Source organism: Lagopus leucura, unplaced genomic scaffold (assembly GCF_019238085.1).
Source record: "Lagopus leucura isolate 7727_CA_CO unplaced genomic scaffold, USGS_WTPT01 Super-Scaffold_100019, whole genome shotgun sequence".
NCBI lineage: Eukaryota > Metazoa > Chordata > Aves > Galliformes > Phasianidae > Lagopus > Lagopus leucura.
The window spans coordinates 7,415,870-7,432,216 of record NW_024962273.1 but is presented as its reverse complement, the minus strand read 5'-3'; the positions used below and the strand labels follow the sequence as shown (position 1 = coordinate 7,432,216).

General features: G+C 36.4%; 1 protein-coding gene across 3 annotated transcripts in view; it reads right to left on the bottom strand.

Moving 5' to 3' along the window:
• The window catches only part of DPP10 (dipeptidyl peptidase like 10), a 350,176-nt gene that overhangs the window by 90,074 nt on the left and 243,755 nt on the right, over positions 1-16,347 (bottom strand). For all 3 annotated transcript variants that reach the window (XM_042877726.1, XM_042877725.1, XM_042877727.1), the window contains exon 4: positions 1,844-1,938. In XM_042877726.1, coding sequence (XP_042733660.1) covers positions 1,844-1,938 — 95 coding nt within the window. The remainder of the gene's footprint in view (positions 1-1,843; positions 1,939-16,347) is intronic.

Sequence of the window (16,347 nt, the reverse complement as noted above, 5' to 3'; positions counted from 1 at the left end):
AGAAAAGAAAAGAAAAGAAAAGAAAAGAAAAGAAAAGAAAAGAAAAGAAAAGAAAAGAAAAGAAAAGAAAAGAAAAGAAAAGAAAAGAAAAGAAAAGAAAAGAAAAGAAAAGAAAAGAAAAGAAAAGAAAAGAAAAGAAAAGAAAAGAAACCCCACACATCTTTATTTGGCACTATTCCATAGATAATCATTCAATGGTTGCTTGAACAGTAGCCATCTTGGATCAGTTTCCCATGTTTAATGAAGTGTAGATATCTAATGTTGAGAGCTCTGTCAGTCTGTATCAGTTAAATGTGAATCAGCTCCATAAAAAAACATGAGCAACTTTCTGACAAGACGAAACGCTCACAGTGTGAAGCAGTTTGTCCATACTGATTCATCACTGATTGGCACGGCTGGTTTAGCATAATAGCCTGAACAGCTTCTCATGCTGGCACTGCATAGCGTAAGCCAAACACCTGCAGCCAAAAGTGTATGCATTCATTTGTGAGGAAACTCAAGAACTGTAATTAAATTTATCTTTAATAGTCAGAAATGTCCAAGTAGCTGCTTGCATTTAAGTTACACACTGAAGGTATAGGCCTAACACAGTGAGTCCTCCACTTAGCCAGACAAGCACTCACAGATATACAGAATTAAGAGGGAAAGTGTTTCTCCAATATTTCTTTGTTTGTACTTCACAGAAATTCTCCTTTTCACTCACTTTTCATTGTGCCTGACAATCTTTTTTGGGCTAGGATGTAAAGTGAGGCACACCCCAGCATACGGATGGGGGGCAGCTTACACAAAGGGAGCCTTATGCACACTCTACCTTAATATACAACTTTCTCCTCCCTTCTCCTTCATCTTTACATGGACCTGGGATATCAGGATCAAGTTCACTTTCCTGAACTTCTGCACTCTTCTTTCCGGTTCAATGAGTTAAAAGGAAACTTCACTGAGGGTTTTATGTTTTGAAATGAAGCACTGGTATCAGCAAAGGCCAACAGCACACCAGAAATAAAATCAGCCCCTGTCAAACACCACTGGTAGAAAAAAAGAAAAAGTAATCTTTTTTGGTCTACAGGTGGAAACTACTTCACACAAGGGACAATACAGGGACAAGCAGTAACAGTCAGTGGTCCATACAGAGCACATAGGAGGAAAGACTGGCAAGCAATGCATTCACAATGCAAAGTCCTGACAAACAGGAATTACAGGGTAGGATGTAAGAGGTTATCACTGAGACTAACAGCTCCAAGCCAAGCAAAGGAAAATGGAAACTAAGCATTGTAACATTTTTTAGCAATTAACTGCTGCTCAGAAATATATTGAAGCTACTCATGAATGTAATATTTACTGGTAAAGAGAAATCCTCAGCCATCCAATTACCATTAAAGCAGTAAAGAATGCTTAAACTTCTGATTACCAGGAATAGGAAATATTTTTTTCTTTCTCTGCATAATTGCTTAAAGAAAAATCTTTGTATGATTTTTTGAACACTTTCCCCCATTTCTGATAACAGAAAGCTTTCAAATTTTGGGTAGAATTCCCTATTTTATGAAATGTTGCACACAGCTAGATCCACTAACAGATATGTCAGGGACAATCCTTCAAATGGCCTGAACAAAACATGGACTACAGCCAAAAACATATATACCAATTAATTATTTGCATGTAGGTTGAATAAAATAACAAGCCAGAAATCATGCACTGACAGGAATGGATTATACTTTCCATTTATACATATCCTACTCTAGGTTACGAACATATATTCTGCAATCTTTAAATATTGTACTCTCTCACTGCTGTTACAGGAAAAAAGTTAGCAGACTTCCAGCAAGAAATAAAATGTGTTACTTACAAAAGTTGTGTTTTCCAGTAATAATGTAGTGGTATTTGTTTCTACATTCAGTTCAATAACATGTCCATTCCTATCTTTATACACCACTGCTGTATCTGCAACAACAAAGGCATTAACAATTAACAAACACATTGAGTAAATAATACAACAGAGAAAACCAGCATATTGAAGTCATTCAAATACCTTTATTATGATATGCAAACAAGACTGAGAGAAGAACTGCACACATCATAATGCAGTGGGAGATGTCCCTGCCCATGGCAGAAGGTGGAACTGGATGCTGTTTAAGTTTTTAAGTTCCCTCCCAACCTAAACCATTTTGTGATTCAATGTTCACCTGCCTCATGAGCTTAATGAGTTCATGCTCTATGGTACGTTCATTTCATTCAGAAACATGATTTTATTTAAAAAGAAACATTTTACGTGATAAGAACATATTCATTGGGATTGATGGGAATGAAGTAACATCCTGAACCACAAAACAAAACACTCTGACCTAGAAATCACTGTCACTATGTATACCAAAAGCTGTCTACCAAAGGGAAGTTCTGCAAAAAACCTTTTTCTGGACACCACTGTCCCATATCTCCTCAGAAGCACTTCTAAGAAAACCTCTGTACTATTTTATATCTCTAGCAATTCTGTTGATAAAGATATGTACAATATCTGCAGACAGTCTGTGATCTCTGTGATGAGTGCAAGGCCACAGAATATCAGATAACCAGCTCAGTGGCCTGCTAGAAAGGATTAAAACGATATGTTTGTAAAACATAAAACCACTGTGTCATAAAGCCTTGCATTTTTTTCCCCTTTTTACAAATTGCTTGAGAAGTTTACATAAGAAAAAAAAAATACACCTGAGCTAAAGAAAAAAAAAAATGAATTAAAAAATTGTCATTCTTACAAAAAAAAGGCTTTCTGCCTTATTCATAATAATAGCTGCAATGATATAATAGATAATATACAATAAATTCATAAACCCTGATTAAAAAAAAAAAAACAGTTCCAAATTTATCACTGTTTCTGAAAAGAGATTGAGCACTGGCTAGTTCTGTGTTTTATTTAAAACTATTGTTAAAAAAATTGTATTTAATCAAGCAGAACTATTTTTTTATTAAATAAAAATGTGGAAAGTTCTAAATTAAACCTAAAGGAAACACAGAAGAACTTTATTAATCCTCACTAATGCCTAAGAAATTCATTACACTTATTTGAATTGTATGAAGAAGCAAGTAAACATGCCTGGAGAAAAAGGTTATGCTATCATAAAAAATATGCTTCACTTATTCAGAAAAAAATGTAGCTACATTTTAATTGACTGCACAGAAACTCCAGATATACAGCATTAGTGAATGTCCTCTGGTACATTCTGTAAAATTAATGAAGCCTCATTTAAAGAGCACACTAAGCTATTTCAGATTGTGGCTGGGAATTGGGATTGGGTGGATGGAATCTAGGACAGGATTTTCAGAGCTGCTGTTTAAGAAAAAAGATTACTTATCTTAGGAAATGTGGATTTTTCTTTTTAATATCAAAATAAACATAAAAAAAATCATTTGAAAGATAAGAGGCAGCACTTTGTACAGAGTTATTTTGATTTCAGGTTACTGGCTACCACAGGACATTTAAATTTCTGCAACTTTTAGATTTTCATGCATGTGTTTTCAGGTACAACAGCACTAAAAATTCCTTGAGGACCACACTTATAAGCAATATTAAAATACCATTAAAAAAATAATAATAATAACAAAAAAAAAAAAACCAAAACAAAACCCAGTTCTCTAGACAAAGAGCTGTACCCAGTCATGGACAAATCAGAGTGTAAGAAATGGAGCATATAATTCAGAAACACTAAACATCCACAAACAATGATTGGTGTTCATCTTCCAGTAGTACAGTGCATGGTGCATAGGTGAGCCTAATGCACTTTCCAGCCTGAACAACAATCATAGAATCGTAGAATGGCCTGGGTTGAAAAGGACCACACTGATCATCTAGTTTCAGCCCCCCTGCTATGTGCAGGATCACCAACCACCAGACCAGGCTGCCCACAGCCACATCCAGCCTGGCCTTGAATGCCTGCAGGGATGGGGCATCCACAGCCTCCTTGGGCAACCTGTTCCAGTGTGTCACCACTCTCTGTGTGAAAACCTCCTGATTTATAACCTAAATCTCCCCTGTCTCAGTTTAAAACCATTCCCAGTTGTCTTATCTCTATCAAACAATATCAGAATAGAACTCCTTTTCAATCATCTAATCTTCCAGTTGTCCAACGTGCCATCAGCTCTTGTTCAACAGGATTTTTTGTGTTTTATTAATTAAATCCTACCAAGACAATTTCACTCACATAAAGAAGTTGGCATTAAAGTTACTAACAGAACCAAGACTAAGTGGCTCTTAGGGTTCTTCTCACATAGTGTGAAACAGCATTTGGAACTGCAGATACTGTGAATGATGTAAACCAAGGCCTTTGTTTTCAATTCAGAATGATATTTTATTTAGATTATTAGTATTGAAAATTGACAGTCAGACCCCTTAAAAGGCAGATGTTAGTGGATGATAATCACACCTTTCACTAAACCTTGGCTTCCATATTGGATTCAGTTGTTAACTCCTGAAGTGCATAAATTTAAATGAATGTTTGCAAAATGCCTGGAGACGCTCAGATATAAGAAAAATCCATCAAAATATCACACAAGTACTAAGAATAAATACAATCTTCAAAAGTAACCATATCAAATTATACTGAAGTCTTATTCCAGTCAAAGCTTGCAGGGCACTTCTCAGGCTGGATAATGGGGTAGTTAATGGCCACGAAACATGATGATTTTTTCCACTGATAACCTAGATGCAAATAAGAGCTGTAAACATATTTGCTTCTAATTTGTCTTTGAACCAGAGTCATAAAGTCTACAGTAGAAAATAATACCTAGTCCTTAACTGTCTGTTCAAACAGATTGATTTATTATCTTGGTATCTTTGTGATATAGAAGTTCAGAGATCCCCAGCACTTCTCAAAGTCACTCAAAGGAGCAAAAACAAAGAATGCTTGATCTGTAATGAATTAAGAATAGTATCATGCAGAAAACAGAGCATTGAGGAGCTGTACTATCTGAGGACATCACTAAAACAGAAAGCATAATGTCCTGAGCTAAGCAGAATGTGAGGAAGCCTCTAAGAACACCACATAATTTCAAGCCACCTTCCCTAAGTGATGTACACAAATAACGCATTGAAAATGTCCCACATGTAATAGTTCTGCACTATTAAAAGGTGAAGAAAGATAACCAAGGGTCTTTACATAAATTAACTTGACATCATTCCCCAATAAAATAGCAGCACAATAAATCCAGGATTCTTCCTACAAAATACAGGCTAGCAATATAATTCACACTTGATAGCATTTTATGGGGTATAAATCTTGTCAAAAAAATTTTGACAGGACTATGTTTGATAGAGGAAACTACTAAGAATCTGTATATTGGGGTTTTTTTTTAAGCATTTGCCTTCTTTTATGACACTGTGATTCCAAAGTTTACATTATACTGTATTAATGGAAAACACATTAGGAGGACCAAAAATGGTATAACTAACAAAAATAATAGGAAAGATAGGCTACTCTGATCAGTGATCTATCTCCTTTGGTTCACACTTTATATCTTTATGTCAAGAATTAGTTTAGTCTGACTGCGGATAAAAATATTAAAGGTTTATTTCAGATGGCTGCTATGATCACTTCTGGCTTGGAATCTGTGAATTTAATTCTACTGATTTTCTCATCCCCTTTTGCAATGAATCTGTGGGAATACAGGACCAATATAACTTCTGTTAGTAGCTTTGTGTTAAGACCATTTTAATAAAAACTCAAGCCCTTGTGGTTGTCTTTCAGTTGACTGCCTATGGGATCAAGGCATATTTATTTTTTCATCCGATTCATAATTTGTCTCCTTTTTGTGCCTTCTACCCCACTTTCCTACAAGCTATCAAATATTGATTTCAGCTGCTGATAAGATGCTGGGGTTGGTTAATGATGTGCAGCCTTGTTCAGAGAATCCATGTGGGTGTACACCTGCTACAATGCTCACAGTCACAGCATGGAAATCCCCCCATCTCAGAAGAAAAATTGTTCCCAGGCAGACAAAACAGATTGCCTTCCTTCTCCCTTCCACTTCCTAACCTGCAGTGTGCAGATCCATTTACCTGCAGGGTCCATTTGAGGATGATTTACCAAAGTGATTCTCTTCTATGCAGGGATTTCAATGCCTGTAAAAATCTTCCTTGATTTTTTGTATCTATCACGTTTAAAATTTTTCATCAGAATTAGAGTATCTAGTTTAACTAAATATCTAAATATCACAAAATACAAAACTTGTTTTATTTAACCAGCAGCACAAGCCCCATCTTAGCTAATTCTATAATAACTTCTTTACCCTCATTTACTGAATTGACAACACAACTGAAAAGCTACAGGGCTCATTTGCAACACTTGCTTTTCTAACTAGCATCATACAAGTTCACATTAACTAAAATAAATTATTTTTAATTTCTAATGAACAATTCTGTTATTTGGAGGGAAAAAAAAACAGACTAAATTCCAAGCTGAATTATACTATCATCATTGAAAATCAAACCCTGAATTAAGCCAACAGAAGAATTTGGCACAGGGTCTATGTGGCCTTTTAACAAATTTAGCTTTCTGAAAGCAGAATATTGAACTGTGGTGGTTTATTTGATGAGTATAGGCTTTCATTTCACATGTCATTGAACTTAAGCAACTTCTCTTGTAATCTAAATTACAGACTAGGCTGAAAGGGGTAAGGTCTCATATACTTGAAACTATCAGATATTAAGGTAATAGAACAGTATTAAGAGTGTAACTAACATTTCAAAAGTAAAGAAAAGAGATGGAAATGCACACCACAAATACTGAAGATATGCTTTATAATACCTAATAAGGAAATTTCAGGGCAGTATTTTGAAATTACTGGTAGTGTTACACTGAAAATTGCAAAAGCTTATTTTCCCACTGAAGGTATCGAGTTTCTGTTTGTTTAAATAATGTTATACACTGCAGCACAAAACAGCCTATCACTCCTCTTTTTTCTTATATTTTATTTTTTCTTGAAATAGAAAAAGGTTGTTACTTGCTGTCAACATATGCCAATCAGCCTTTGCTGTACACAGTATTATTAGAACTGCAGATGGTATTTCATTAAATTGATTATAGAAAATGTCATGCTAATTAAAATAGAGAAAGCTTTCTGATTTAATGAACAGGAGGTGCTAGACAAATCTTTTTCTAATTAAGTGCTAATTAAATAAAATAGTCATTTACAAAGATATTACAGATACAGATGAAATTCCAATATGCCACACAAATCACATGTCACCTGAACACTTCTTTTCTAAAAGTTTAGTCTCCTGTTAGTGCTGCTTTGAGGAAAACATTTATTTCACAGTCGTGTTATAATGTAAAACATCTCCTGTCTTCAGAATTAATCTTTCATTACATAGAAAATACCTTATTCAAAACAGTTTGCAGTGTTATAGACACAGGTACCTAATTCCTGTACTTCCCGACTTCCACGGGCCTTCCACTTCTCACTTCCTTATAATCCAAAACCAGGTGATCTTCTAGCACAGTAGTTAGAGAAATGGAAGCAGCAGATGTAGTGTAGCATCCCTCCAGACACAACCAAATTAGCTCTGCTGAGAAGGTCAGCTTCCCAGTTACTGCATTTCTATTAATGTGAAGATAAATACTGATGGATTCAGCAATATATATACATTAAAAAAAAAAAAAAAAAAAAAAAAAAACACCTGGATTATTATTATTTTTTTTTTAATTACACTTTATTGTATATTGTAAATTTGTGCAGAAAGGGCCAATGAGCACAACATAGGAGTGCGGACATTTGCATAAAACTCCAGAATAAAGCAATCAGCCATTTGGATGGGCCAGGACAGTTAAAATCTCCATCCTTTACCAATGTCTCTTCCTTATCTTCATAGAATCACAGAATTGTCTGAGTGGGAAAAGATCTTTAAAGGTCATCTGGTCCAACCCCTCTGCAATGAACAGGAACACCTACAGATCCACCATGTGATCACAGACTGATCTAGCCCAATCTTGAATGTCTCCATTAATTAGGGGACATCCAGAACCTCTTTAAGCAAGCTCTTCCAGTGTCTCACCACCCTTATCATAAATATGCTTTCCTTACATCCAATCTAAATCCCCCCTTTTAGTTGGAAACAATTTCCCTTTGTCTTATCACAACAGATTATGCTAAAGAGTCAGTCTCCTTTCTTATAGCCCCCCTTTATATACTGAAAGTAGACAGACAGACAGATAATGTAAAATGCATCCAATCACGGAGTATAGCTCTGTTCCAGAGACTTTACTGGGGCTCAGCCCACACACATGCTATGAAACTCTAGTGTTCTGTTAGCTTAACTGTCACAACAAAATTAAGCCATCATATCCAGATTTCTGAAAAAGATACATTTCTCTTCTATGTACTGCTACAATAACACAAAGTCATTGCAAGTTGGAAATTTCCAAGTTTTACCTAAAGTTTACCAATTTATTCACTGGTAACTTAATAAATCTTATCGTCTTCTATGGCAGAGAGCAGAAATAGCTTGCCAGACCTATTTCTTCTCCAGTACTGCTGGATGGTATAAAACATATTTCTGCTATTTCTCCTGGATGAAGAAATTTTCCTATGGTTCTCTTCTGTTTCCCTGGGACTCAGCTTAGGGTTGAGTGCAGCAGCTGTACACAGACCTACTTGCTCAGACTTCCCAAATCCAGGCTGCTCCAGTAGAGTCTTTTTCATTTCTCTATTTCAAGGGCACTCTTGGAACGACACAGCTACAGCTAAGTTCCAACTTTCTGAAATGGTCAGTTCATCATGCAGATTAACATCTGGCTCTCACATTATATAAGGAGATAATAACAAAAAGTTGAAAGAAAACAGGAGCTATGCCATAACTCATTTCCTGCCATAAGTGATAGAAGTTTAGAGAATAATTGGGCAAAGCACTACAAAGGAAATGAATAAAAATAAACGAAAACACAAAGATCTAATTGTGTGCTACTATAAATGGGAAGCAATTATCTAACTCAAACAGCAATCAGGTTTTGGACAAAAGCATGAGATTTGACTATTTCTACCATTCCTCCTCATCCTTTCAACACTGTGCTTCTTTTAATGCAGAAATTTTCAGCTGTATATGTCATTACTGCAAGGAAAATGTTACAGACACCCATTTCCCACCACAGAAGAAAGCACCAAATGTGGTTTCATGGTGTTAAAATCCAGGGTAATAGACTTGAGTCTATTAGTCCATTCCAGTTTGTTTGAAATGCAATTAACAGTAAATCAGAACCAAGAGCAAGAGTAGGGGATGTGACAGTAATTGTGACAAAGAGCTTTCCTAGTGGCTACATCGTGGCTTTTGCACTGTGCAATGCAGGCAAAGCAAACCTGGTTTGCTTCTGGGTCCACTGGGTCCACTACAGCACTTTTATTTTGCTGTTCTCTCTGCAAAGAGTAAATAAAGACTTCAAATCAGAAAAGCTACTGTACTAAGGACGCAAAATACTTCACAGGTGTAAAATAATGAAAATTAAATTAAAAATTATTTGTTTTTCCCCTTCTCTGACACTGTTTCACTGTCACCGCAGAACAGAGAGATACCATTTAATCAGTACAGAACAGTCCATCTTCTCCTAAGCATCACAAAAAGCTGCTCAGGTTCCCCAATTCTTTGGAAACATTTTTGTTCAGGAATAAAAAAGGTGATCTCCAGTTCCTATCTTGCATTGTACCAAGGCTCATTACTGAACCAGCCTGGCAACAGACTCACTCAGCTGCTGTCCAAATAATTTACATGTCCCTGGACTATTAAGAAAATCAGGGATCAATTTGTCAGCCTCAGTCACAGCTTACCCCAGGCTCTTCCCCAGAGAGATTATCAGGTATCTCAGTACAGCAGCACTTCTCTGACAGCCTTGGAAGCTGACCCTTCTGCTGAGAGTACTGAGAGGACAAGTCAGATGGGACAGGAACAGATCTCCCTTGGAGGAGAAAGCGTGGTCCAGGTCAGACTTCACACAGATTACAGACTTGGCAGGGCTGCATTTTGGATAATAAACAATGATTTCAAGGTAGGAAGATTTATACGCTTCTCTGCTTCTGTATAATTACAATTCTCAAGTAAAGATGGGCATTTCAACCTGCAACAGAAATGTGAATTTCCCATGCCTCTGAAACTCCTGACAGGTCAGCATTGCTCCTACTGTGGTGCTCTATGTGTGACTGGGACCTTTACAGGCAAGCCCAACAAGTGAGACAATTAAAATCCAGTGACTATATCCCTAACACAGTAGAAGATGAGTCTCAGCAGCAGCCACAAGGCTGCAGCTTGCTCAGCCCCACTTGCCCCCATAAACACATCTCAGTGAGCTGATCCATGAAAACTGTGCCAACTCCGGTAAAGGATGAAGTAAGCTTCATATTGAAGAGATCATAATCAAAATAGAGGATACAGAGCATAACCATTATGCAATGTAACCTCTCAACAATGCATGAAAGCAAAGATAGTTTAGAGCCAGATTATTTGCCAGTGCACAAACTTACAGATGGCTTTGTGGAAAGCATTCATAAGTATACATAAGTATTCACAGGCACTTAAAAGGAGAAATAAATATATCTACATAATCAAATCAGCTTTACACAGATCTTACCAAACATTTGATTCAGAACTGGCTACTCTTTACTAACATATTTTGACTCCATCTTTGGCCAATGAAATCAGAGGACAATACATAATGTCTCAAAACAAAAATTCATAGCATCTCATTAAATACTAATTTTTAGAAATATAATGGTGGCAAATAACATTCCAGTTTGGCCCTCCGTTTTCCTTAATTTTTAATGAACTATTCACTTCTTCAGAATAAGCCTTCTACTCTAATGAAAACAGCAATAAACAAATGTACTGCTCCTGTATTCGCTACTACAGAAAAAATTACTTCATTAGCCATTACACAAGCAAACCTTCCCCTATAAAGAATGGGTTGATCATCAGAAACCTTGGGCCGTGGTCAGTACAGGGAGAAAATATCTAAGAACAAAAATAATATTTATTGCCTATTGGACTGTCCCATAATATTCAACAACTAGAAATACATTTAATTCCACCCAGTCTAATTTGAATGACTCTCTAATTCTTTTTCCATGACTGGTGCACCAAGGACTACATGCTCATTCACAAATGGTACTGAATGTGGCCCACAGTAAAGCCAAAAAATGATTATTTTAAAATTGCTTTAGGTTTATTTAATAATATTAGAAATATTAATGCTTATTAACCAGCAAAAATATAAATTGCTCAAAAATATACACCTGCTCTCTTCTATTTTGCAGTCATTAACTGCACAATTAATGCTACCACTGAAAGTGAAATTAGAACTATAAAATATAACCTTGAACAATAATACATCTGTATGCAACACAAATGATTTTAATACATTTTTGTCACTATGGTTGAAGGTATAAAAAATTCAGCTGGATTTTAGTCCATTTAATCTTAGCTCTCTTCAGCATGATTTTTTACCACATGTTTCAATTTCACTGCATGAAAGTCAACATCTTTGCAAGAGTCTTAACTCTTATCGCTGTTAACATCCAGGCTGTACTGGAGGTAATGAGAGTTTTGCTTCACACACAATGGACACAGAAACTTAGTTGCAGGTAAATGTCACTGAACAACATAATAAGAGGACTTGCCTTTGTAACCACTGAAAGACAAACAAAATATTCCAAGCTATTAAAATAAACAAAGGTAGGCAATTTTCTGCTCACAGAAATATTTAATGTGTGAACAGCAGGTGTGTCATTCTAATTTATGACAATAAATGTTGATTCAATGAAGATCATTAGTACTTGAGATCATGCAACCAGAAATACGTAAATTATATCAGGGTGTTTTTTGCTGATTTCATTTAAATCTTTTTTTGTGAACTTAAAATAGTAACTTATATATTTTTTCTTTTCTACTGAACACTTGCCTGGACTTTGGACTGGAATTTCATGTTCAAAAGTGACACATATCATTAAAATTTTGGCCCAGAAATAATAAATCCTGTGTATCTCAATTTAATTTATGAAATGTAAGCATTTAAGAGGTTTTGTTCTCATGTGTTCATTACTTGCATTATTTACCACACTACCAGAGTTCTCAGGAAATAATCATGCTCCCTAATTTGAAAATTAAATGCTGAGAGTTTAGGCCTCTAATCAACACAGATATGAAAACAGAGATTTGGCATTAACATTTGAAAACATTGGCAGAACTTCCTTTGGCATTCAGTTCTTGCAGATGTCATTGTCTGGACTGGACATGTACAAGACACATGAAACAGGAATTAGGCAAACAGTTCCAGTGCACCAGATCACCAGGACAGTGCTTATCTTGATTCAGCAGGTTCTCATCCCACTTGGCACAGTCAGAGCACACTCCATAGAAGTAGAAAGCAGGACTAGATGATAAGATGTCCCAGGAAACTGTCTTATCTCCAGGATGCAAACAGAAAACACAGTCCTACAGCTCAAACTCACCCAAACCACCTTTCTGATACAGGTAATCAACTAACACTCCTCACAGTAACTTGGAAAGAATTCTGATGTACTGTGGAACAGCCATCAGAATATTTTATATGGCTCAAAGATGAAGTTTTGTTCCATAGGAAAAGAGATAAGGCATGAAGTTTCTATCTCAAAATTATCTTCACGTGCTTTATTTTACTTCCTTCAAAATTACAAAGGTGATATGTTAGGACATTCTGTGTAGCTAATCTAGGCAATTAATTTAAAATAAAATGTAGCTGAACAAAAGCATTACAAGAAGAAAATCAAGGAAAAGTTGAACAATGGCACTCTCTTGGCAAGGCAGCAACTGTTCTTTAATAGCATGAGCATCTGGAGGCAATTAGACTGCATGTTACCCACAGGGGGAGGAGCACCACGCTGCTCCAGGTGTGGTGTGCAAGCAAAACAGAACTTTTCTCCAGACTTCAGTCATAGATTAGCATCAAAGAATAAATATTTAAATTATGGTTTCAAATTTATTCTACTGATTATTCCAGGGAATTAGACTGCTTAGCTGCTCCTGATCAGATAATTAAGGCAAGTCGCCTTTTATTTTACATTTGAATTACTTTCAGATTAACATTATTACCAACCAGAACGATTAGCCCTGGTTTTCCCTAAGAAAAAGTAGATACCTCATCACTACATCACTGAAATACTAACTCCATTAGTAAATATACACTTGTCAAAAACAGCTTTAGATCTATAATAATTAAATGGAACCAGAATAAGCACCGTTATGTCATGCAGAAACCCGTAACTGAAGCATCCTTATTTCTTCTCCTGTATGCCACTATCAAGGGCATACTGCAAGACACATAAAAATGGCCGATCCACAAATATTAATAGAAACAAAATTAGATGTTGTGCCTTTGGCAGAATTTCTGTATTTTCAGACATAAATCCTTTCCTTGGGAAAAAGATCAAATACTTTAACTAAAAGAGATCTTCAATTGCTTCATGTTTCTTTCATCATCTTTATGAAACATTTTTCTGATGATGACTTTATGAAGCAGATTTTCTTCTATTATTTTCACTTTGCACGCAGCTAAAAACCTCCGTGCACCAAATCTGCAATACAGACAAGCTTTCCCAAATTCAGACCAATTTAGTCTTTATTCTGTTTTAACTTTACTCTAGTTTAAATGTTGAAATTGAAGTCACTGCAGGGAAGCTACTTAGCACTTCCACACAGCCATCTGCAGTACATGAAGCAGAATTTGTCTTCCAGACAGTGTAGTCCAACTACATAAAGGCTGGACAGAAAAAGCTGATTTAAGTACAGGAAATTGCATTCATTACTCACAGTCAATTCAGAGATTCTAGGCAAAAAGAGCCTGTTACAGACTTCTGAATTCTTTCAGAACCTACATTATAGAATTTTGATCTACAATTCCTGCATCAATTCTACAATTTCCTGTTGGGTTTTCCTTTATGAGCAGCATAAAGACTTGATTTAAACGCTAATGCAGAATGTGCGGTATCTCTTGATATTATAACATGAGCTGACAAAGGAGAAAAATGAAACCTATCATGTCACCATAATCATCTTACCCAAGACTTTTAACTATAATAACATGTGGGTGAAGCTATAAATAAAAAAAATTAATTTGATTTTACAGTGTAACATGAAACACATTAAGTCAACACAGGAAGCCAGAGTCCGTTCTGCTCTCTTTCATCCTGCTCCAGCACTTCCATTGCCTGAACTCATTTGTGTCACCAAAACAATTCACTACCGGGGTAACAAAAATTGCATCTAAACATATCCATCATACTGCAAACACACCTGTGGAGACTGGCCCTACAGTACCAATTAAATGATTCTTGCTTCAGCACTTTGCCATTCAGGCCTTAGCAAACACCTTCAGCTACCTTCTCCCCTACTCATTACAGCACCATTTAATGACATGTGAATTTTTCAGTGATGAACTTGGAAATCCAAGTACTTACAAATGACTCTGAAAACCTATTTTGTACTTAGGCCACTGGAAGTCATAGATAACAATGATGTATCTAGAAGCAGGTCACACAATCTCTACTGACCAATGTAAATATGAATTTCTATGCCCTGTACAATGCCCAAATGGAGTTCCCCTGAATTTCTTCACCATGTAAGACAACAGCTGCTACATTTGAGGATGAATATCTTCTTCCAAGTATATGCTTAGTTTGGGCCATCACTGCCTAGCCATGTATCAGATAATCTAAGGAAGGCATTCTACTCTTCTTATTCAATAATACAGCAGAGGAAGAAAGCTTCCAATCTAGTCAGTGTGAAATACCAGCACTAGCAGTCATTGAATAGTAAAGATGACAGCTCTTTTTTTTTTTCCACCAGGTTTGATTCTATTTACATCAGGCTTTTTTCCAGTTAAACTGAAGGCTGACAGTTAAATGGGTAAAAATAGTTTATTGAGCCAGCTACCTGAAAAAAAAAATTCAAGAGTAATTCATGCATGCAGTCAAGAGATCAGACAATGATGTTAAAAGGAACAGTTAAAGTCACCAAGCCTGATTCCTACACACTCTGCTAATGAAATATTATCAAAAGCCAGAAAATCTTCTAAAAGTACGGTAACAAGCAAAAAGACAGGTATATGCAAACCAGGGAGTACCTTAGAGAAATGTGTTTGTAATAAAAGATGTACGTTTCAGTAACTCAGCACCTCATGAACACCATGAAGGTATTGGCAGATTTGGTCTTGTTTAGAGAATATCACACGAACTCATTAAAGATGACAGAGAAATGAACACGGAAAAATTTAAGTTCATGCTTATTAGGTATATTAATAAAAGAAGAATTTGTGGTTTTAAATTTATCTTATTTTTAATTTACTTGATTCCTTTAATCATTGGAAATAAGTGAACTACAATCATATTAAAAAATAAAAAACAAAGAAACAACTTATGGTCAGTCCCTATCCTATCCAAAATAGAGAATCAGCAGTTATGTCACTTTATACAATCTTAGAGTAACAGATGAAAAGGAGATGCCCTTGTACGTAGGGCATTAAAAAGGGCATTAATTGCACAAAGTGCATTTCCTAATATGCCACATCATGGTGGGAAGTATTTTTGAGGGAAAAGAATAGAGGTATGCTTTTATTTTTCCCCTATATTCAGCACTCGTGAGGCCGCACCTCGAGTACTGTGTCCAGTTTTGGGCCCCTCACTGCAAGAAAGATATTGAGGCCCTGGAACGTGTTCAAAGAAGGGCAACAAAGCTGGTGAGGGGTCTGGAACACAGGCCATATGAGGAGAGGCTGAAGGAGCTGGGAATGTTCAGCCTGGAGAAGAGGAGGCTCAGGGGAGACCTTATTGCTCTCTATAACTTCCTGAAGGGAGGTTGTAGTGAGCTGGGGGTCGGCCTCTTCTCTCGTGTCATTAGTGATAGGACCAGGGGGAATGGTTTCAAGCTACGGCAGAGGAGATTCAGGCTGGACATGAGGAAGTATTACTTTTCAGAAAGGGTGGTCAGGCACTGGAATGGACTGCCCAGGGAGGTGGTGGAATCACCGACCCTGGGGGTGTTCAAGGAAAGGCTGGATGTTGTGTTGAGGGACATGGTTTAGTAGGAGCTATTGGGAATAGGTGAACGGTTGGACTGGGTGATCTTTTAGGTCTTTTCCAACCTTAGTGATTCTATGATTCTATGATTCTATGATTCTATGATTTTTATGCAGACTGGAAGAGATTGGGGGACTATGCTGAAGAAAACTAGCATTGCCTATTTCAGAATCAGAATAGACATTTGTAGTCTAGATCAAAAAAAAAAACAACCCAGCTTGGTATTTACTCACTCTCCCATATAAAATGGCAGAATTAATGCCTATATTTGGT